This window comes from Danio rerio, chromosome 10 (genome assembly GCF_052040795.2).
Source record: "Danio rerio strain M-AB ecotype USA chromosome 10, GRCz13ab, whole genome shotgun sequence".
In the NCBI taxonomy this organism is placed as follows: Eukaryota; Metazoa; Chordata; class Actinopteri; order Cypriniformes; family Danionidae; genus Danio; species Danio rerio.
In genome coordinates, this window is record NC_141030.1 from 26,128,994 (window position 1) to 26,151,570 (window position 22,577).

A 22,577-nucleotide genomic window follows, 5' to 3' on the forward strand; every position below is an offset into this window, starting at 1 on the left:
AAATATCTAATCTAGAAATGTTTAGAAAGGTTGAGATCGATGAATGCACCAAACCCCCCCCCCCCCCCAATATATTGCAATGTGTCCTATTTATTTTATTTTGTAAAAATTATGCAAATTTAGTATGATCATTTAGTACTTTATATTAGGAATGCATCAAAATGTAAATTCTGGGCTGAAACCAAAAATGCTTTGTATTAAATGATGAATTATACTGATTTTAAAATACAGAAACCCAGGGGCACCGCTGGGGGGAGAAAGTTAAGAAAATTCTAAGGGCCCATGCACTTTTGAGGCCCCCAGAGTTACTATTATGGGGCCCAAAGTATCCTAAAGGGACCCAACAAAAACATTTTGTCATAGCGCCCATAGCAGCCATTGGTTTCATTATGACCATTTTATTGACAGTAAAATTTTATTGAGAAAGAATGTGTGGAGAGACATTTGTTTTACTAGCGTTGCCATGACAGCATAGTAGTGCTGTTGCAAGCATTAGGAACTACACAGAACCAAACATTATAGAAAGCATTTTATTCTCTTGAAGGGATTTTGATATAAAGGTCTTGTTATTATCAAACAGTTATTTGAGCTGTCTTTTGTTTTCTGGTGAGCATGTGTGATTCATGTAAAAATTTGTATCTGTACATGAGTATCCCCAGAGCAGAATGTTGAGATATATTGAGCTTTAACTGTTGTGCGTCTGTTTACTTCACCCTATGCAAGATATAGAAGTAGACATTTATTAAGAATGTGTACATTTAATTTAATTTAATGATATAGTACATATGATATAACAATGCTTTTCAATCTGTTTAAATTAAAATTGTCTTCTTGTAATAGTTAAGACAGAGAAAAATTTCAGTTTTAAAGAAAGAAATTTGATTTATAACCTGCTTATCTTCATGATAGGTTATGTTTTGTTGGTTTATTCAGAAAATCTTATAGTTATCACAAAAGGAAAACATGGATTTTTTGCCTCTGATGATTAATAAAACAGTAATGGGACTCCCGATGTGCTCTGCATTCGTGTAAAGTGCCAGTTATGCAGTTATACCTGATAGTTGAGCGAGTGGCTGCACATCCCCTGAAGTAATGGAGAGTCATAAAGCACTGTTTTATTGCAGAGTTCCAGTCAGTCGTCATTAAAACATCATCGGAAATGCTAAAAGAAAAAACCTTGACATTAATGTTGTTATTTTTTTTCTGCCTCTTTCTCAAAGCTACCTCTGATGGAACCAAAGAAGGTATCGACAGCATGAGAGGAGGCGTTTGTGTGACGCGAGGGATGAAGCTGGTTCTCAAAGTGGGACAGAGTGAGTATCTACACCTCCAAATGCATATCAGTAAATATATTAAGAAAGATTTCAAGTCAAAAATCAATAAATCTTATGTCAATCATTACTTGCACACCTGTTCACTGAAAAACAGCTTCTTGAAACATTACTGTTGTACTCAGCAATGCAAGCAAACCATGTTTCCAGGACTTTATCAATAAATCTTTAATAAATATTTCCCAGTAGTGATGTCAAAATAAAATAATCTGTGTAACTCAGAGTGCATCACTTGTGTCAGTTGTTATGTCAAATAAATAATTAAAAACAATCTCAGAGGGAAATTTACAGCTAATATATTCCCCTAGTCGCTGTTGATAAAATTTGACTGTGGCAATCTCTGCTTCTGCTGCATGTGATGAAAACACACATTTATAAAATAGCTAGAAATTGCGAAGAGTGTGCAGTATATTTTATCTCTTAGAGCAAAACAAAATGTGCGCTAAGCTAATTTAATGTTGATGTGTGAATTAGAAATCACCAACATAAACATGCCCATAACCTATAATAACCTGCCCCTTTTTAATATATTTGTTAATATTTCTAGATACACCCTTTACTGCTGATTGGCTGCATGTTTTGGGACTCAATCTAACACTGTGATCGAAAGCATTTTTGAAATCTTCTTTAATGCACACTTAAACAACATAGGATCATTCTGAAAACGTAGCCCTATTTACGTTTCTTGCGATCCAGAATTATGTAGCCAGAGCTACTTATGGCTGCATATCATCTTTAAAACGAACGCTACAGGATGCCGTTCCTTTAACGCTAGACAACTGACCGCTTACCTGCATGTGGACTGCTTTTCGCTGTTACCAGTTTGTCCGGTAGCATGACCCGTATGTCTGTGGACTTGAGATGCAGAGCAGAGTTGCCTGCGGTGACAGCATTTGAGTCTTGTGTAAAACGGTTCCTGAAAGCAGGAAAAACAAAAACAGAAGGCAAAAAATTAAATAAACAAGTAAATAACCGGGTGAGAATGTGGTAAAATCTGAAAAGGTAATAAAAATCAGGTAAGACCTTTTCGTTTTCTGGATTGCTTTTTAAAAAGGTGTGGTTAGGTTTAGGGAAGGGGGTGGGCGGGTCAATCGGTGCTTTTCAAAATACTACTGATTGGGTTTAGGGAAGGGGGATGGTGTGGGGATCGGTCAGTTGGTCAGTCAGTCAGTGAGCTAGTCGACAGCAGCCTCTGGATTTATGTGAGAAGAGCAGGCGCAAATGGCACTCGCGGAAGATATTTGAGATCTCAAATAGTTGTACACAGCGGCCTCCTGTGAATTTGCAAAAACAAAAAAGTAGCTCCTGGGACATATTTTGCTCTCTCCAGAAATGTATATAGGGGTATTTAAATGTACAGTTTAAATATACACACTTGTGTCACATTTCACGCATTTCAAAAAACTGACAGAACGTAGGTTAACTCATTAAAATTAGTGTAAGGGCCAAAAATCTAGCTGTGACGATCAATTTATGCCTGAGCCAAAGCCAATTATGACCTTTCTACAATAAGGAAAAACAGGTGAACATGTACACACTCAATATCAGCACATTTTCACTGCTGTTCATAATCAAAATCACTCAACCATGCATCAAAATATGCTTGATATTTTTCATGATGCAATCTTTTTTTTTTCTAGCTGCATATGGCCTTCCCCCGAAGCCCAAGCCTGATCCAGGGCGACCTAACAGCAAAATCCCAGGTAACAACTAGAAATAGTGCGAGATACCACTTTAAAATGGTGTAATAATAAATTAACATTTACTGATGATTTATTCATACTAAAGCGGGTCACACACTGGATGCACCATGCTGTGCTGTGCTGACCCATTTTTAAAATTGTTTTGTATATGTTGCTAACCAGCATGAACTGATGCCGAATTGCAGTGCCGCTATGCGAAACCTCATAGAAAATAATTCTAAAAGACGTGGCATGGTGCAGCTGATGTATGACTTTCTTAAGTTTTATTCCGTAAAGCATGAAAATACAAAGTTTTGCCATATATCTCTGTTATCCAAACTACTTCCGACCCCATCATCAACTTCAGGTGATTGGTCACCAGCCAATGAGATCGCTCCTCAACATTTAATTGCCTCAGTGTTGTGTACTTTAGCAATCTGCAGCATGTTTTCAGATACCCTCCTCAACCCCAACTCCACCTGTGTATAGATCTGCACTGCATCAATAATAAAAGCAGCAGCAGTGAAGCAGATCTATGCCAAACAAATCAACATTGACAAAGAGTTAGGTCCATAAATATTTGAACATCGACACAATTCCAATATTTTTGGTTCTGTACATCAACCCAATCGATTTGCAATGAAACAAACAAGATGTGCTTTACCTGCAGGCTGACAGCTTTAATTTGAGGGTATATACATCCAAATCAGGTGAACGCTGTAAGAATTACAACCGTTTGCATATGTGCCTCCCACTTGTTAAGGGTCCAAACGTAATTAGACAATTGGCTTCTAAGATGTTCCATGGCTGGGTGTGTGTTATTCCCTCATTATCCCAATTAAAATGAGCCAATAAAAGGTCAAACATTCAGTTAGGTCCAAATATTAATGGACCTAACTGTATGCATATTCATTACCATCTCTCCGAGTTGTCATGTAAGAACTGTGATTGATTCATTAATCAGTCAGTAACAACAGGCATTTTGAGTCACAAAATATGTACAGACAGGTGTAAATTAATACATTTGGCACCTGATAATACATTGAGCTGTTATAAAGCAAAACAATCAGTCTGTGTAAGAATCAAATCCTTTATTTATGTAAAGGATATGACTCTGGTCAACCTCAAACTTACTTCTCGTAAGCACAGTAGTTCTTTATGTCATAAACATCAGATTCATTAAATATTCAACCACTTTGTGGACTTCCAGATATGTTTGCACTGTTTTGTTATGGTGTTTGACAGAACCGCTGCGTGATGCCAAATGCTCCTCTGCATTATTCTTGTCATCTTTTAGCATTTTAGAATTTTAGAAGACATCATATAACAGCTACACTAGATATATATGTGGTGGAGTTGGTTTTTATGTGGTCTATTGATTTTTAAATTTAATAAATATGTTAATTGGAACACCGTTTTTACTGTTACTAAAGCAATTTTTTTTATTAAAGTATAAATTAAAAAAAACAGTAAGTTTTAATCAAACATGTAAAATAAATGCTGATTAAAACTAAGTGTTTTTGAAATGAAATGTAAGCAAAATAAAACAGAAAATAAAAGTTGAAATAAAGGATAATTAAAATGTTATTAATTCTATATAAAAGATAAAATAACCGTTAATAATTTAATATGTTAACTTGTCTTTAAAAATGTACGATTCTGTTTCCATGTGCTCAGAAAGACAACAAGTACCATATTATATTTTGTATAATATAATCATTAGGATTTATTATAATATAGTATGCTACTCATGGCTATAAATAAAACAAAATGTTTACAAACATTTTAGACATGATTTATAAATATAAGTATATAAAAAAGTTATAGTGGCATTCACTATTAACAAAATGTATTGTAAATGTCAAATTTATTGTAAATATGCATGATACAAATACTATGATTCAGCATAAATCCAAATGTGTGTGTGCACTTTACTACACTTTACTCATATTTTGCTGGCTTGATGGTAATTTTAGTATATAATCACTCTGGAATTTAAATCAAAGCAAGCTTCAGATTATAAAAGATGTGGCTTATATTTTAGAAAATATGATACACGTTTTTAACAGTCAAAATCCCTATGAGGTCTGTTTTTAAATATCTTTATGTATTAAACTTGATTCCACGCGTATGTATATGCATCTGTTGTCATATTAATGCACCATCTAGTGTACTTAGAACTGCATTATTTTCATTTTTCAAAGGCTTAGACCGCACTGTTGATCTCCATAAGGCAAACATTTGACTAACCAGCAAACATGAGGCATTTTGGAATACAAGCTGGCTGAAATCAAAGCTAGTTAAGGATTAAAATCGAACATTATCTAAATATTACCAGGATGTTTGTTTTAGGAGATAATTCCAGAAAGAAAGCGAGTACGTCTGGTCCGTGCGAGCACATATTTATCTGCTGTTTTCCATTTCAGATACTGAAAGTGGCTCTAAAGGGGGTGAAACCAGTGAAAGTGGCGCCGTGTCTGCGTCTAACATTGCCCTGATCTCCGGCGGTGCAGGGGGAGCCTTTATCCTACTGATCGCCATTGTGATTGCTGTGGTTTGCTACCGACGTCGGAAAGCCAAGCACTCCGAAACGCACCATCCTGCCCTCACGCTCTCCTCTCTTACTCCAAAGAGGGGCAGCTCTGGTGGGACGGCGACAGGGAGCAGTGGGGGCAACAATAATGGCTCAGAACCCAGTGACATCATCATTCCCTTGCGGACCTCTGACTCGGCCTACTGCCCCCATTATGAAAAAGTCAGTGGCGATTATGGACATCCTGTCTACATCGTTCAAGAGATGCCCCCTCAGAGCCCTGCCAATATTTACTATAAAGTATGAGATCAACAAACACAGAAAACACATGCTGACTCTATAGTACCTCACACACACTCTGTGTGTCCGAGCGACTCTATATGTTAGAGCCTGTTACTAGAACTTGAACCCGAAGTTGAGTTGATGGTACTTTCTAGAAAAGCGGTGAATTCTGCTTTTTATGTCATAGCAGCGTGTGTGCGTTTATTTACACGTGTGTCTTTGTGTTCGACCTGAGGCGGAGTTTGGATTAACGACTTCACATGTGCTGTGGCACAAGTGAATGGACGTCACACACCTGTTCGAGACGAGTTTATACGTCCATTCTGATGGTTGGATTTATTGTGCTTAACCTCAGAACCAAAACAGTAGAGAATGAGACTTTTACGTGAAAAATAATAACTATAAATAATATAAGTACTTCATACATTTTATACTTTAGGGGGAAATTCACTAAAGGCGCGTTTACATGAAATAAAAACTGAAAACATCATGAGTACTTGATAGCCATAACAGCTATGGTGGATTACAGGACCATATTTATGCAGACATATAGTGTTTCTTTACCAAGTTGCCACCTACTGGCCTGGCTGATGTAGTGCAACTTTGATTTAGTCATTTTCCCAGATCTGAAAATGAGGATCATTTGACTCCTCTTCAGTGCAAAAGAAAAACAAATCCGTTTTCAGTACATTGTTGTCATGTAAACGAACTCTAATTGTGCTAGCTGTTTGCGTTGTTTATTTGCACTGTGCGGGTTATTTTACCACCACTACATTCACTACAGGAAATCTGGCAACAATAAAAGTACATTCAGAACAACCCCATTTTAGGCTGCATTGTGACCTAGCACGATCTGTTAAAGTAAAGGACTGTACTGTAAAGCAGTGGTCCCCAACCTTTTTTTTATCATCGTGGACCGGTTAACGCATGACAGTTTTACTGCAGACTGTGAGTTTGTAGGTTGCTAGGTGACCATCAACAGTTTTCTCAGAGGATGACAAGTTGACATTGCTGTCACTCTGACACAAGTTTTATTTATGGAGAAAAATTACAAAGCACTGCTGTGTTTGGGTGTTCTGTATTTTCTTATATTCCATACAAAGTAGAAAGCTAATTGGTCAGATCTTGTCACGTGACTCTCTGTGCGCTCACGAGATTCATTCAGCTTGTGTGCTTCTGGAAGGTGAAAGTGCGTCACGCCGCTTGTACGCACAAGCTGCACATCTCCATTGGAAATAACAAACTTGCATAAACTCTAGAAAAGACGCGATATGCCAAACATTATTTGCAAATTTTCAGCAGTTGATCTTCTTGCACAGACATGCTAGATTCACCTGATTTGTTGACACCTGGGTTGCGGATCCATTCCTTGGCAGTTGTTTGGGTCTTTTACTGGGCCTTTTTTCTCAACAAAACTACAATGACATCTGTTTTTTGCTCATTTTGCTACTTGTGGGTTAAAGACGTAAGCAAGAGAATACGGTCATTTTTCAAAATAAAAGATCATTCAGACTCGGATTATAAATTAAACGGAAGTGCTAATGATTTCTTGTGCAGCCCGGTACCAAATGAGCACCGTGGCCTGGGGATTGAGGACCACTGCTCTAAAGAATCGCTTAGAACTATAATAGAGTATCCAAACGGTTGAAAAGGCTTTTGAAACCCATTGTATCTACAAATCATCCAGTTTCTCCATCCTTTGATCTTTATTTCACAAATTTAAATTTAAATTCACAGTCATTATTGCAAATTTTTTAATCGGTTTGGTTAGTGTCTTCTAATACTCTATTCACACCAAACCTGATGAAAAGTCGCCTTTGTTTGCACATTTGCATTGACTTTGTATGTAATCTACTCATGTGAATGCTTCGTTTCACTTTTAGTGTGAACTAGGCATAATGCGGTCCAGGGAAAACCATGGAATTAACACTTCCTGCCCCGATCCAATGATGAATGATCCAACATTTTTAGCATCATCAGCTGGATCCAGTAGAATGTTTCATGTTTTTCTGTAATACGGCAGATTTGCTTTAAAATAAGATTTGCACTGCAATGTACGTTTTTAAAAACATTTTAGCTTAAATTGTGCATTTGTTAAGCTGGATTGTTTGTGGTTTGTGAATGAGGCACAGAGAGTACCACACGCAAAACTAGCTGAAGCGTTTAGTGAATTCTCCCCTCTATGTTTTGTTTTTCTCATTTCACCCGACTGTAAATGTTTGTCTTTTCTGCACTCAGACCTCCATCTGATTTATTTATTGTGCATCAAAGAAACAGTTTTTCATTCCTTCCACTTCATCAGCTTCCTATCCCAACTCCTCAGTACCAGCTTGTTTGTTTTTGAGGATTGTTTTTTTAAACATTTTTATGCGAGCTGCAGGAATCGCATGTGGAGGAGATGTAGACAAATGATGGACTGTTTCAGTTCGAGACTCTTCCAAGAGGTCGCTGGTCAAAGTTAAGCGCTCCCAGAAAAACCCCTCTGCGTCGTGCTGAAGTCCTTCATCGTGATGATTTGAGGGCTTCTTCATCTCTTCCTGGGCTTTTGAAGTACTGCGTACGCCATGATAAACTGCTTACTTGCTGTAGACACACAATCCCAAACTTATACACACTTAACACGCACATGCACATTACAGCGGTTTGTGTTTTTATCTTTTAACCCCGGCAGATGGACTCCAGCTGTGTGCCTGTATGTGTTTCAAAGCTTCGTGATTGTGATTCAGGCTGAAGACAGCAGGACTAAGAACCGAGAACTCGACTCACAAACTCTTGAGTGTTACACATCTCCGTTGCTTGGTTACGATTTTGTCTCGACTCTCATTATCACATTTCGGGTGATGTCTCTAGAAAAACATCACTGACATTCTCACCCCGTGCCAGCTTGAGGCTTCAGGTCCACCTGAGTTATATTACTGGAAGAGACGTGACATCATCACCTGATGTAAGAGGAGACTGTATGTTACTGGCTGGAGTGACCTGACCTTCATGGTTCAGACTTTCCATGTTGAGTTATTGTCTGACATAATTTCGACAAATGGGTCAATTCCAGAAATTGCACCTTTGTCATTTTTTGTTCTTCGCATTTCGTTCCTTTTGACAGTGTTGATTCGTTTGTATATTGAGTAAATGAGAATATTTTGAATGGAGAAAAAGCTAATCGTTTTATCCAACCTACCCTTCTTGTGGCCATGGTAACCCTCGATGATTACTGGCGATGGGAGCATTAGGGAATTTAACGATTGTGGTTTTGATTTCCCTTAACGGTTCCATTGATAATTCCTATAGTACTTCTGAGGAAGACATATTTGAGAGAAAGAAAATAAATGCAATTTTTATTGCATCGCTGTCCTCGTCAATCTGTTGCCAAAGGAAGTTTAATAAAAAATGTTCAGAGCCTTTTTTTAATGGCGAAATAAATGAAATCCAATAATTTGAGCTAACCATGTATTAAAAAGACTAAATGTCACAAATGTGGTGAGATTTCCTATTTTCATATTTTTTAACAGTTTTTATAAAACATGACCGATTACACATAAAGAATCTCCATCCGCACATTGTCCCTTAAATCAAGAGCTGTCTCACAAAATAGTGGTTTATTATTATTATTATTATACTATTTATAGAATCAGACTGTTTACATGTTTGAAGAACTAAATAGATATTTAATTATACCCTTTAACTGTCCCATTAAATTGGGTTTTTTAAATCTTAATGTCGCTGATTAACACTCACATCCCATAATTTCTAAAATATCAGCCTCTACCAAATGGTAGACGTCGGTTTATGGTAAAAGTACCGAATTATTACAAATACTATGAAAATCATAAAAATATGAAGTGTAGGATTAATAAAAAAAATCTAAATCAAACATTTTTGAATACTAATGCATCTTGATTTTTTTAAGTATGCCATAAAAGATTCTCCTTTAACACTTTTTTTTTAACAATAAAACCAAAATCAATTGTAGAAGTGCAACAGGATTATGTTTGGTTGATTTTTTGGTAAACTATCAATGCTGTGTGTGTAAACCTATTTAAAACAGTCATTATTGAAATGACTTTAACACTCATTATTTAAAACAGTCAAAATATGGTCTATTAGTTCCAGCCTGCTCTACCAAATATAACTATTTGGTAGAGCAGCCAGTTAAAGGGTTAAATAGGTCATGACTTGACAAATCAAAATGTTTCTTGATCTTAAGTGGTCATTATACTATTACTTACTTTTTTTGTTGCCTTGGTGTGGCCCCATTTACACCTGATATTAAATGTGGCTGGTTGTCTATCCACTTGAGCAATACAAAAACATCTAGTTAAATATGTTTTCATCTACAGTTGAATTCAAAATGATTAGCCCCCTGTTTATTTTTTAGCACATTTTTAAACATAAGAGTTTTAATAACTGATTTATTTTTGCCATGATGACAGTAAATAATATTCATTCATTAATTCATTTTCTTTTCGGCTTAGTCCCTTTATTAATCTGCAGTCCCCACAGTGGAATGAACTGCCAACTTATCCAGCACATGCTTTTTACACAGCGGATGCCCTTTTAGCTGCAACCCATCACTGGGAAACACCCATACCCACACATAAACTACGGACAATTTAGCCTACCCAATTCACCTGTAGGGCATGTATTTGGACTTGTGGGGGAAATCGGAAACCCACGCAAATGCAGGGAGAATATGCCAAACACACATAAATGCCAACTGACCCAGCCAAGCCGACCAAGCTGAGGCTCGAACTAGTGAGCTTCTTGCTGTGAGGCGACAGCACTACTTACTGCGTCCCCACTTCGCCCCAGTAAATAATATTTGACTAGATATTTTTCTAACACTTCTATACAGCTTAAAGTAACATTTAAAAACTTAACTAGGTTAATTAGGTTAACAGGTTAGGGTAATTAGGCAAGTTATAGTATAACGATGGTTTGTTCTGTAGACTATCGAAAAAAATATATAGCTTAAAGGGGCTTATAATGTTCACCTTAAAATGTTTTTTTTTTTTTTTTTTTATAAAAAAAACTGCTTTTATTGTAGCCGAATTAAAACAAATACGATTTTCTCCAGAAGAAAAAATATTATCAGACATACTGTGAAAATGTCCTTGCTCTGTTAAACATCATTTGGGAAATATTTAAAAAGAAACAAAAATTCAAAGGGGGGCTAATTATTCTGATTGCAACTGTACATGTTTGAAGAACTAAATAGATGTTTAATTTAAATTTCTTACTGCCCAACCAGGAAAAACAGTTCTTGTTTGTTTGTTTTTTACAATAAAACCAAAATCAAGTGTACTAGTTTGTTTGATTATTTATTTTTTGTTTTTGTTTTTGTAAACCAACAATGCTGTGTAGTGTAAACCATTATTTAAAACAGTCATTATTTAAATGACTTTAACAGTGATTATTTAAAACAGTCAAAATATGGTCAACTATTTGGTAAAGCAGGCAGTTAAAGGGATAAAGAGGTCAGGAATTGACAAATCAGTTTTTTTCTTAAGAGGACATTATATTACTATTATTATTATTATTTTTGTCTCAGTTTGGCCAAATTTAAACCTGATATTAATTTTTTTTTGGTTGTCTATCCACATAAGCAGTACAAAAACCATCTGGTTGAATGTTTTTATCATCTACCTCTGTAAGTGGTCAACCTCAAAGCATTTCCCAGTTTGCATCATGCAAAAATGCATCTTAATATCAGGTGTAAAAAGTAAGTACAGAAAGACATTTTTTGGTTTATTTAGTTTATTTAGCAAAATGATTTGTTTGACTTCAAAAGAAAAGAGAATGCAGTGCAGGCATGTGTGCTGGACAACAGTAATGTCGCAGCAGATGACTGCACATTTGCATTAATTTTGTATTAATATTGCTTTGTTGCATATTATCTGGTGTGATTTAATATGTTTTTTAACCAAAATTACCCCCATTGTTTTCATCATACATCACATATGTGTTCATTTATTATTTAATATACAAAATACTAATGCATATAAAGCAGTAACTGGTTAATTTCAAGTCTTAAATGCGGTTCAGGAATCAACAAAAGTGTCAAAAACAGAAATATCCTGTTAATTCTAAATGATGACATATTTTAATGTAAAATTCTAGCATTATTCGTGGACCTCAGAGAACATTTAACATTTAAAAAAATACAGAAAAAAGACCACTTTAAGAGATTTATTAGGAGGTGAATTAGATATCTATGTGCAGATTTCGTTTTGTTTTTGACTTCATCTGTGAAATGATCTGTACTTTTAAGGTGAATAATTTCAGTGTTTTACACAGTCCTTATCTGCCTTTAGTTTACATCACTACAATAAGAAGGATGCATTTTCAAACTACTGCCCCTTACAGGCCTGGAGGAACCAATACCTGGCCTATACTTGCGCTTTCTTTAGCATTTTTTTATCAATCTATACGTTCTCCTTCACACCAGCGTTATGTGATATACTCTACTGCCTGAATTGACACTTTGCTAAGTCCGGCCCTCCTTAGTTACTGTTGCTATGCCTGTTAAGTTTTCGTGCCCGGCACGTCTATTAATATGTATGCACCAGTGTCAGACATTGCCAGGGATATAATTAGTCATTTTTGGTGAACAGGTGAGATATCTGAATAAGCCAGACAAAAAAGGACTGCAGTATGCATTATGGGGTATTTTCACTACATAATAGGCAACGATTAGGAAATAATTTAATCCAAATTGAAGCTAGCTTAGCCTAGCTGCCTCATACGCTGACCATTCAGCAGCTTAGTTCATGCGCAGCAGGAGGTGAAATTAAAAAATAATCTAATAATAATTAATTAAACCGTGATTTCTCTATTTTTAACCAAAAAGCCTGAAAGACTAATTGTTGTGCAATGAAATCTAGCGTTACTAACCGACGAGGAAACACGCATGGACAGTGCTTCTACATAATTCATTCATAAAAAGAACAGTCAGAAAGGGGAAATTGATGGATTTGTGCCAAATATTAGCATCATTGACCCATAACAATGTATAGTACCTATATCTGTCAGAATGTTTGTGTGCTTTTTAAACAATTTCTATTCTAATTTGCAGTTAAGTGGAAGAAATAAATAAATTGGAATGCAAATCAAAGTATAAATAGCAGAGGTGAACAAATAGATTTTCCCTACCAGCAAATATTAATCAGGCACCAAATATAAAAGCAGACACTAAGCTACAACAATGACGAAATCTCCAAAAGACGGACGAAAACATCAGAGAATTGTAGCTCTGACATGGGCACAACAGTTATACATGACTGAAAAACAGCTGTGGGTGAAGTATATTGATAGCAAGTGCTCAGATTGTGATCACATCTCTGTTTTGTTCTGTTGTATGTAATTTCAAATATTCGTAGCTTGAAACAGATGGAAATTTGATCACTATTAGTATGACTACTATGGCGAGGGATTAAATGGAGCAGTGCTTATAATATCAAGCAAAAAAAAGAAAAGAAAAACAGCTGTGAAACATTACCTGTTTTGTATTTTTGTAGGAAACACGGTTAAGATCTTTTTAGGGTAAGATGTGTGTGAGTACTGTCGTCGGTCTATCACTGAATGTGTCAGGAATATCAAAACAAAACCAACTTAACTCTGCTCCTTTAGCGCTCCTCACAGAGCTTGATCCACGCTGGCATTTCTCTCCTTGGATTTTAGAAAGGGAAAAAATTCCATTGCCCCGTCCAAACTTTTAGGATACCGGGTGTCAGATTTGCACAATCCATATACACAGCGCTTTGGCTTGTTTCTCTTCTTCGAAAGCTTGACAGACCTCCTGCGCGTAGCTACGGTTGCTAAGCCACGATTGGTGTATGGCGGTTTTTGGGTGTGGCTTAGCGAAGGGTCAATTCTAAGACATAAAGCACTTCCTCAACTAGCCAGGCCACGAGTTAGCCAGGAATTTCCCTCTTTGTCCAGCTTCACTTTTGAGCAACTGTAAGCCATCTGACCTGATTAGTGTTGACCTAAGCCACCTAAAGCTTTTCCAAAAAATTCAATAGTGACCACACAAGGATACTAAACCCTGTTTCAGCGTTTTGCATAGTCATTTATTACTTTGTTTACATCTAAACATTTTCAACTTACTTAATGCCTTGAAACTGATGTGTGATAAAGACTGTTTAACAAACTCTCGACAGTGTATCTGTAATCAGTGCTGATTTTATAAAGCAATGGAACTGTTTGCTTTTGCTTCCTTTTTGGTTTGGGATGATGTTGAGATGTTATATTTTGAGGCAATGTTTAATAAATGTTTAAAAAGACGTTAAGATGTTAAGGGAAAATGTTTGGTGCACCTGTTGCTTTACCAACCCTCTCTCTTTTTCTTTCTTTCCTCTTTCAACACACTCTGTCAAATAAAGATTACATTCCATGCAGTAAAACCCACTGATAAAACTGAAAAGTTGCCTGTGAGGTGTTTTATCATGGCTATCATTCACTTTTATTAAAGAAATTCCCAAACCTCTCACGGGGTGTGTATCTTTCATCACATTTTCTTGATTAACGCTGGTTTTGACATTATTTGTTAAATCTGACTCTTTCCCTTGTCCCACATTCCACCTCTGCTGTAACTCTGTTTGACCAATGACTCGATGCGGTTCGCTGCTGGTTCATAATAAGTGCCGGATGACATCACTGGCATTTTAATGACACAATCACTCCCTTTTCCCCTCCCGGATTCATTCCCTATGTCTTCCTTCTTGGTTCATCCCTCTATATCACTGTTTGATGTGTTGCCCCCTTCAAGTCCGAGCTCTAAATCAAACGGGCACTTTGACAGGAGTCGTAAAAACCCCTCACTACCAAAACCCCACATCACCCTTCTGTACAGTCGTAAGAACCGACGGCTGCCATGTTCGAGCGTCTGTTTGTGCTTGAAACAGTCTCTGGCAGAGTGTGATAGACTTGTTTTTCAGCCCAATAATATCCACATTGCCGGCAGGCTATCAGAAGACAGAAGCGCACACATGCTTTGATTCAAGATATTGTTCTGTTTTATCAGTTTCATGATCATTCAGGGTTTTTTCGCTTCATTCAGCCGGAGATTAAACGGGTGCCAGTCGAATTCAAACATTTATTCAAAAACTGCACCCAACAGATTCTTTAGTCTGAGGCCTTATTAAAGGCACTATATGCCATTATAGCTGAAGTTGAATACAGATTTTTTTTTTTTGCTTTTCGTCTATACACACTGAATACCTTTTCATTTTTACATTACTGGGATTGTTTATTTTGTCACAAACCTCAGCATCTTATCACATTATTGGCATTTTTTAAGTGCCACTCCAGCCTGATCTCACGAGGAAACATAAGTATTTTATGTTTTGTTAGTTTAGTGGCTAATTCGTACGAATTCGTACGTGTTCAGTCAAACTAAAATGTACGATTTTAAAAAGGAGGCGTGGCACCCAACCCCGCCCCTAACCCCAACCGTCATTGGGAGATGAGCAAATCATACATAAATTGTACGAATTAGATTGTATGAATTCATATGAATTAGCCACTAAATTAAAAAGTTACGAATTACCGTGAGATTGCGTTGGCCACTCCCATTAACTACATTAGCATTTATTCATGTTCTTTTCGGCTTAGTCCCTTTATTAATCTGGGATCGCCACAGCAGAATGAACTTATCCAGCATATGTTTTATGCAGCGGATGCCCTTTTAGCTGCAATCCATCTCTGGGAAACATCCATACACACTCATTTACACTCATACTAATTTAGCCTAATCAATTTACCTGTGCCGCATGTTTTTGGACTGTGGAAGAAACCGGAGCACCCGGAGGAAACCCAAGCAAATGCAGGAAAAACATGCAAACTCCACACAGAAACACCAATTGACCCAGCCGAGGCTTGAACTAGCGACCTTCTTGCTGTTCACTACCTACTGCGTCACTGTATCGCCCCAATAACATTTATTTATTTTTTAAAAATTGGCCTATGCTAAGTTGTTGATTAGAAATTACTTACATGACACACATATTCCAATCTAGTGTGTTTTCTTGTTGTCTGCACATACACCAACGCTACACCTACCCCTTACAGCACATGTGTGTTCCTGGAGGGCCATAGCTCTGCACAATTTCGTTCCAACACTAATTAAACACACCTGATCAAACTAACTGAGTGCTTTAGGCTTATTTTTAAACCTACAGATAAGTTTTGAAGCAGGGCTGGAACTAAATTCTGCTGGGCTGAGTTTGATACCCCTGTCCTATAGTAACCTATAGTGCTTTTTAACATCTACACCAGGGGTGCCCAAACCATTTTCCTATGAAGGGCCAAAATCCATACTTGGATTAGGGTGGTGGGGCAAAATCTATTATGTTAAAGTTGTCATGGGTAATTTCCTAATTTATTTATGTGATATTTAAAAACAAAAACTAATGCTGTATATTTGTTTATATTTTATAATAAACTTATTATATTGAAACAATCCCATTTATAACAGCATGGAGTTCAGTGGAGCACCTGTTTTTGTCTTGATATGCTCAGTGATGTTTTCTGCATTGTCTTCTGTCCGTCTGTCAGTATATACATTTTATAAAATCAGATTAATTTACAGATACCTTTAATTAAAACATTTAATTTGAGTTGGATTTTTGTAGCTGAACAATAAAACAAACAAACAAACAAGGTTATGTTACATTAAAAATAACGACTTCTTCTTAGATGGGATGGTGGGCCAAATCAAAGGTTACCATGGGCCAACTTTGGCCTGCGGGCCCTAGTTTGGGCATCTCTGATCTACACCTACCCCAATCCTAAACCTACAGTAATGCAAATAAAATTATATTTTATTGTACTGCATCAGAGATATGGTGCTATATTGCTATGCACATTCTCAGTACTGACAGCTGTAACCTTTTTAGGCTTAACCCAACCTACATGCGGCAAGGCCCTCCTACTTGGAGGTGTCTGATGTGATGCAGGAATATATTTACCACTTACTCCCAGGGCCATTTATATCGAAGTTGATATTTAGCTGCACAATATTGGTGTTTTGTAACATCTAGTTTTTATGAGGTGAATTGTTAGCCCAGCACTCAACCCCCAACCTGGAGGACCAGGACATACACTACGGACAGTTTAGCTTACCCAATTTTCCTTCAACACACGTCTTTGGACTGTGGGGGAAACCGGAGCACCTGGAGTAAACAAACACAGGGAGAACTGCAGCAAAGAAACTTGCAAATAATGGCCATAGCAATGCCCTTTTTTTTCCAAATAACAGAATGTTTTTATTATTATGATTCTTACTTAATTTTATACCTTCTCAATCACTGGATGTATAATTGAAATTTCTGAAAATTAAATAAAATTATGTAAGCAGAAATCCATAATTTTTATTTGTCTAAAGTGTCCAAAGTGAACAATACATCCTGAAAAGTTAATCCACTAAAAAACAAAATGTGTTGTCTGGAATGAAAGTCATTCTCTGATGATGTCAGTTTGAAGAATACAGAAATGTGATTATCCACACCACTACAACCGATAGTTATCTGCTAATGGAACACGAGAGGAGAAAAACATTCCAATATTCTGTTTTTAGTTTTAAAACGTATTATTATACTGAAATAAAAATAAAGAAAAATACATCAACTTCTGTTTCACACAGACTTTAAAAGGTACCAATGATGAAAATCATTTTTATAACCTATTTGGACAGAACTGTGTGCAGGTATAGTGTGTCCACAGTCATACTGGAGGGATATAAAGACAATAAGTCTATTTTTTTTAAAATCTCCTGACGTTAAAATAGGATCTAAACCCCTCCCATTTTGAGGCTCACTGCAACGTTTCTCCGCCCATGGAATTGATTGACAGCCACATATTAACATGTCTGCATAGTAACGCGAAATCATAATCATATCCACAAGAGTGGACGTTCACATAGCAGCTGGGATTAAAAGATCTGTTCAGCTCTCTGTGATCATCAATCATCATCAAATGTAATCAAGAATAAGTTTTACAAGTTTAAAATGTTTTTAAAACAGTGCATGTTTGTAATGAATTACAGCGATTTTTCCGTCTTTATCACCACAGCCATATGTCGGTATGTTTATAAAAGAAGACTCTCCAATCCCAGTTTTTGGATGTTAAATCAGATTTATTTTGTTCATTAACATAACGAATATCCCTACAGCAGAGGATATTAACCTGCATCCTGTCACATTCTGTGCAAAACAGGGCAAATTTAAACGCGGGCTCTGTGTGTGCGTGTCCTTTGTGTGTATGTGCGTGAATTTTGTAACAACATTGCGTGTAACTCATCGTTGCAGAAAGGCTTTAATTATCTCCACATCAAATAAATCAAATAATCAATGGGAAAGTTCTTACTGTAGTATTTCTCACAAACGTTATGTGAGATCTGCTTCCTTCATGTCTGTCACTGTGCTGTTTATCTGACGCAGCCGAGGCGGATATTGAGGCACACTGTGAGAGGCACGTGGGAACAGTGGGCGGAAAGAACTAGCATTAAAGGCACAGGCAACAAAAACAGTATGTTCAAAGCAGAAAATACCAATGTTCTGAAAGGTATAATAAATGAAGTGTATTTATAAACTAAATTTGAGGGGATCACATGCTTATGATCGCTTGCAGGCTGGTCCTGCATGATCCAATGTATTAATCACCAATCAAACGATTCCTAACCCACTATGAATACCCTAAGCTCCATATACCAGCCATCTTCGTTTTGAAGAATCCCTTGCTCCACCCCTACTTTCCTTTCCTAGATGGGTGGCACGGTGGCCCAGTGGTTAGCACTGTTGCCTTACAGCAAGAACGTCACTGGTTCTAGTCCTTACCAAGCCAGCCGACATTTCTGTGTGGAGTTTATATGTTCTCCCCATGCTCACATGGGTTTCCCCCGGGTTTCCACGTTTCCTTCCACCATCCAAAAACATGCAACTTAAGATAATTGACTAATCCAAATCGACACCATAGACAAGCTCCTAGTAAGTAGTTATCTCTTAAGGCAATCACTATCTGTTCATTAGCTACTACAGCAGGGGAGTTGTTGAGATCTACCTGGGCTCAAACTCCCATCTCACCTTGCAAACAGGAGGGAGCCCCAGGCTCGAGGATCTTATGAGCTCAGGGCTCTCTCCCATTACAGCATGCCAAACAAGCGTTATAATCAATCATTAGCTAAGTGTGAACTCCTGAAATAATCTGATGGGTGTTTTGAGCTGAAACAGACAGATTCTGGAGACACGGAAGACATCTTAAATCTTAAAAATGGGTGAAATAGGTGCCCTTTAATGTTGTTAAGCTACTATCACAATATTAAACGGCATAGAATTAGTCTGTATGCACAGATGATTGGCAAAAATAATAAATTTTTACTCAGCAAGTGCTTTATCATGGTTTGCATTTAATTATTTGTGTGATAGAGTTGTCGACACCATGGCTGTCAGAAGCTCAAACATGTTTTGATTCAAGATATTATTATTTTTTTTATCAGTTTCATGATCATTGGTTTTCTTTTGCTTCATTCAGTCGGAGATTAAACGGGTCCCTTTCGAATTCAAATATTTATTCAAAGCTGCAGCCGACAGACACTTCAGACCGAGGCCTTATTAAAGCGACGGCCGCACCATATGCCATTATAGTTGAATTTAAATGCAGAATTTCCCCAATTCTCTTCTTAAGGCTGTTCGGGTGATTGACAGGTAGTATCATATGGTGTGTGCTCCTCTTCTTCTGAAACTCACCTTCACTCTGCTAATGTCCGCCTGAGGGAAGAGACTCCGTCTGGGCCTCATAGATAGCAGAAGTGTGTGTGTGTGTGTGTGCCCGTGTTTGTTTTGGTTTGGCTGTTTGTGTGCGTGAAGAGCTCGCCAGTGAATTAAAGGGGGTTGACTGGAGGCTAGAGGTTAGCATTGAATCTTTTTGCTTGTCGTGTGTGGTGTGCACCCTTCAAATTCTTCTGTTTATTGACCTGTACGTGCACTGGAGCTGGTCAGACATTAACCGCTAACTTGAAATGTTACACACTATAGGTACTTTTCAGTTTCTACATTACTGTCACACACACACACACACACACACCCTGGTGTGAAGTTGATATTGATATTCTGACACACTAGGAGTATTTTTTGCTTTTATAAACCACATGAACAGATTTCAAACCATCTGTGTACGTCACACACACTTTGCTGGCATTATAAGGTAGTAGCATTTTTCAACACAAATGCACAGAGACAATACACATATAAACACATACACACACAGAAGTTCTTATGTGCCTCCTCGCAGTTTACAGCCTACATATACAACATTTAACTGTGATGTAATTTAATTATCATGTATCATTTTTAATGATTACATTACGCAGCAACTTTGTACGCTACACAAATAGCCAACATTGGCTATTTATTTAGCATTTAGCATTTGACATGTGGCTAAGCTAATAGCCTAATACTTGTAAGCAAATACAAATAATGGATTTTATTAAGCATTCTGTTCAAGTTATGTTATTGTTTTTTGGGGATCCAATAGTTAACATTCTTAAACACTGAATATGACAGTGGTTGAATGAAGAGCTTGTTAATGTTGGTTGCACTATGACTGCAACCGACATACTCTCTTGAGCAGGGACTTGGGGAATGAATAAATAAATTATTTTTAATGTTCTTTTACAGAAAAAAGAAATTATTGTTATTGTTAATGGCTCCATACTTATAAGCTTTGAAAAGAGTAGTCCACTACGATATGATATTTTGAACTTTAGTTGATGTGTAATGCAGTTGTGTGAATTTAAACAACTTCTCTGAATGTAATATTCAATTTTCAAGGCAAAGGGAGACATTGGCTTTTACAGAGTTAGTTTAGCAAAGCCGACAGCGAACAAAGTTTGGGGACTGCAGAAAAATACATCCGGTTTAATGAGATCATTAGCCCTTCAGGTTACACACATTCATCATGCACATACACTTCGCACATCGAAGGCGCATGGCCAAAGGCGCTGTAATGTTATAGCAGAGAAAGCTGAAATGCCGTCCAAATGCTACTATTTCCACAGAGCTTGTCCTGTTACTGTATTTAGGCTTTCAAATGACACAACACAAAAAGAGAAGTGCTTACAATTTAATTTAATTATGTTCCAGGGAAATATAAAAAATATAGCTAGCATTTGACAAAAGAAAGCTTCCAGATTCTTCCAGTTCAGTGCTGGATTTAGCTAAAAACTCCTCAATGAAGGAGCAGCTCTAACCATGATAGACGAAGCTGTGGAGACTATAGCCAATTTAGTTCATCCGCATGTCTTTGGACTGTGGGGGAAATCAGAGCACCTGGAGGAAACTCCACACATGGAGAACATGCAAACTCTGGACTTTTCTGGATTTGAACATTCTTCAAAACATTTAGCATAATGTAATTACGCAAGTCACCAAAATAAATACCACTAGAGTCTTTGTATAGATTATTGAAAAAAAAAAGTTATAAATCGTCTCAGCAAGCATTTTATTGTTTTTTTTTTTAAATATGTCAAATGTCTAATAGACATCTAAACATAGTCATCTTGGCTAAAACAAGGCTAAATTTGGACCGTCAGTGAAAATCTAATAGATGCCCAAGAATAGGCCAAAGCTAGACTAGTAATCAAATAAACAGAAATTAATGACTGCACATAGAAAGTCTGTCTAATCTGTTTATTTGATGACTAGTTTTGGCCTCTTCTTAGAAATCTATTAATTATCACTGCATCACAGCCCAAGTTTAGCCTTGGTTAAACCAAGCTGTCTATGTTTAGATGCCGATCAGACGTCTATTAAACACAAAGTTGTTTGCTGGGGTGCCTTAAAAAGAAATAATAAAAAAACCTGAAGTAAATTATATATTTATTTTTGTTAATCACCTGTTCCCTTGGATCATAAGCCATCTTGTGGAATTTATTTTACACTGACCCTATCGCAATGCCTTCCAGGATTGCATTTATTGCAAGAATTCCTGCAGTGCTGCTTTAGGGAGATTTTAAAAGGCAATACAAGATACCTACGTTTTGGTAAAGCATTCCATTCGAGAGTGCAACTACGATGCTTTAAATATCCTGTCTCCATGCACAGCTCACTGGAATTTGGAGCAATAAAATCTAATTTTCATTATCATCCCACACAACTGAAAATACACTCACACACATCATCCGATTGGTGACAGAATGAGATTTGTGATCTTGTCAGGATTATCCATGCTCCGGTTTCTAGGTCAGCATTCCATCAGAACAGACATCCTCCCTGAGAGACACAGGTCACACACACACACACACACACACACACACACACACACACACACACACACACACACACACACACACACATACACGTATAGATTAGCATCTTCCTCTAGAGACACGCTCTGTGCAGAGACCACAACAGCTTTTAATTATCTTGCTTTCTCCCACACACTCATTTCAACAAGTACACACTGTCTCTCACACAAGTGCCCTCACGATTGTGCCCTCACTCACAATACAGACAAAAGAGCACAACAGACTGCTTCCGCAAGGAAAAATCCTATTTAACGTCTCCATAGAGAAATTGATTTAACGTTAAAACTTTTTCAGGACAAACCTACAGTGAGCAGCACTGAGTGGATTTTAAGACGATAATATATGCTTCTATAAAGCCACCAGTCAGTGAAAGTTCAGCTTGGTGCTGAATTCCCAGTGAAGTACTTCATTACGCACAATGCTGAAGACAGATCTACAAGTCTCTTAAG

At 37.1% G+C, this 22,577-nt stretch overlaps 1 protein-coding gene and 1 long non-coding RNA gene across 3 annotated transcripts in view; both read left to right on the forward strand.

Moving 5' to 3' along the window:
- The window catches only part of efnb3a (ephrin-B3a), a 72,322-nt gene extending 63,021 nt beyond the window's left edge, over nucleotides 1-9,301 (forward strand). Inside the window, exons 3-5 of one of the 2 annotated variants that reach the window (XR_015501113.1) lie at nucleotides 1,221-1,313; nucleotides 2,972-3,948; nucleotides 4,084-4,551. Coding sequence is in view for 1 of the 2 variants with exons in the window: in XM_087270552.1 (XP_087126678.1) it covers nucleotides 1,221-1,313; nucleotides 2,972-3,034; nucleotides 5,440-5,852 (569 nt within the window). In the remaining variant the exon portion in view is untranslated. Of the gene's footprint in view, nucleotides 1-1,220; nucleotides 1,314-2,971; nucleotides 3,949-4,083; nucleotides 4,552-5,439 lie in introns of those variants that run through there. The other variant, XM_087270552.1, reaches the window with a different exon arrangement.
- The window catches only part of LOC147842056 (uncharacterized), a 592,784-nt gene that overhangs the window by 260,903 nt on the left and 309,304 nt on the right, over nucleotides 1-22,577 (forward strand). The gene's annotated exons all lie outside the window — the stretch shown is intronic.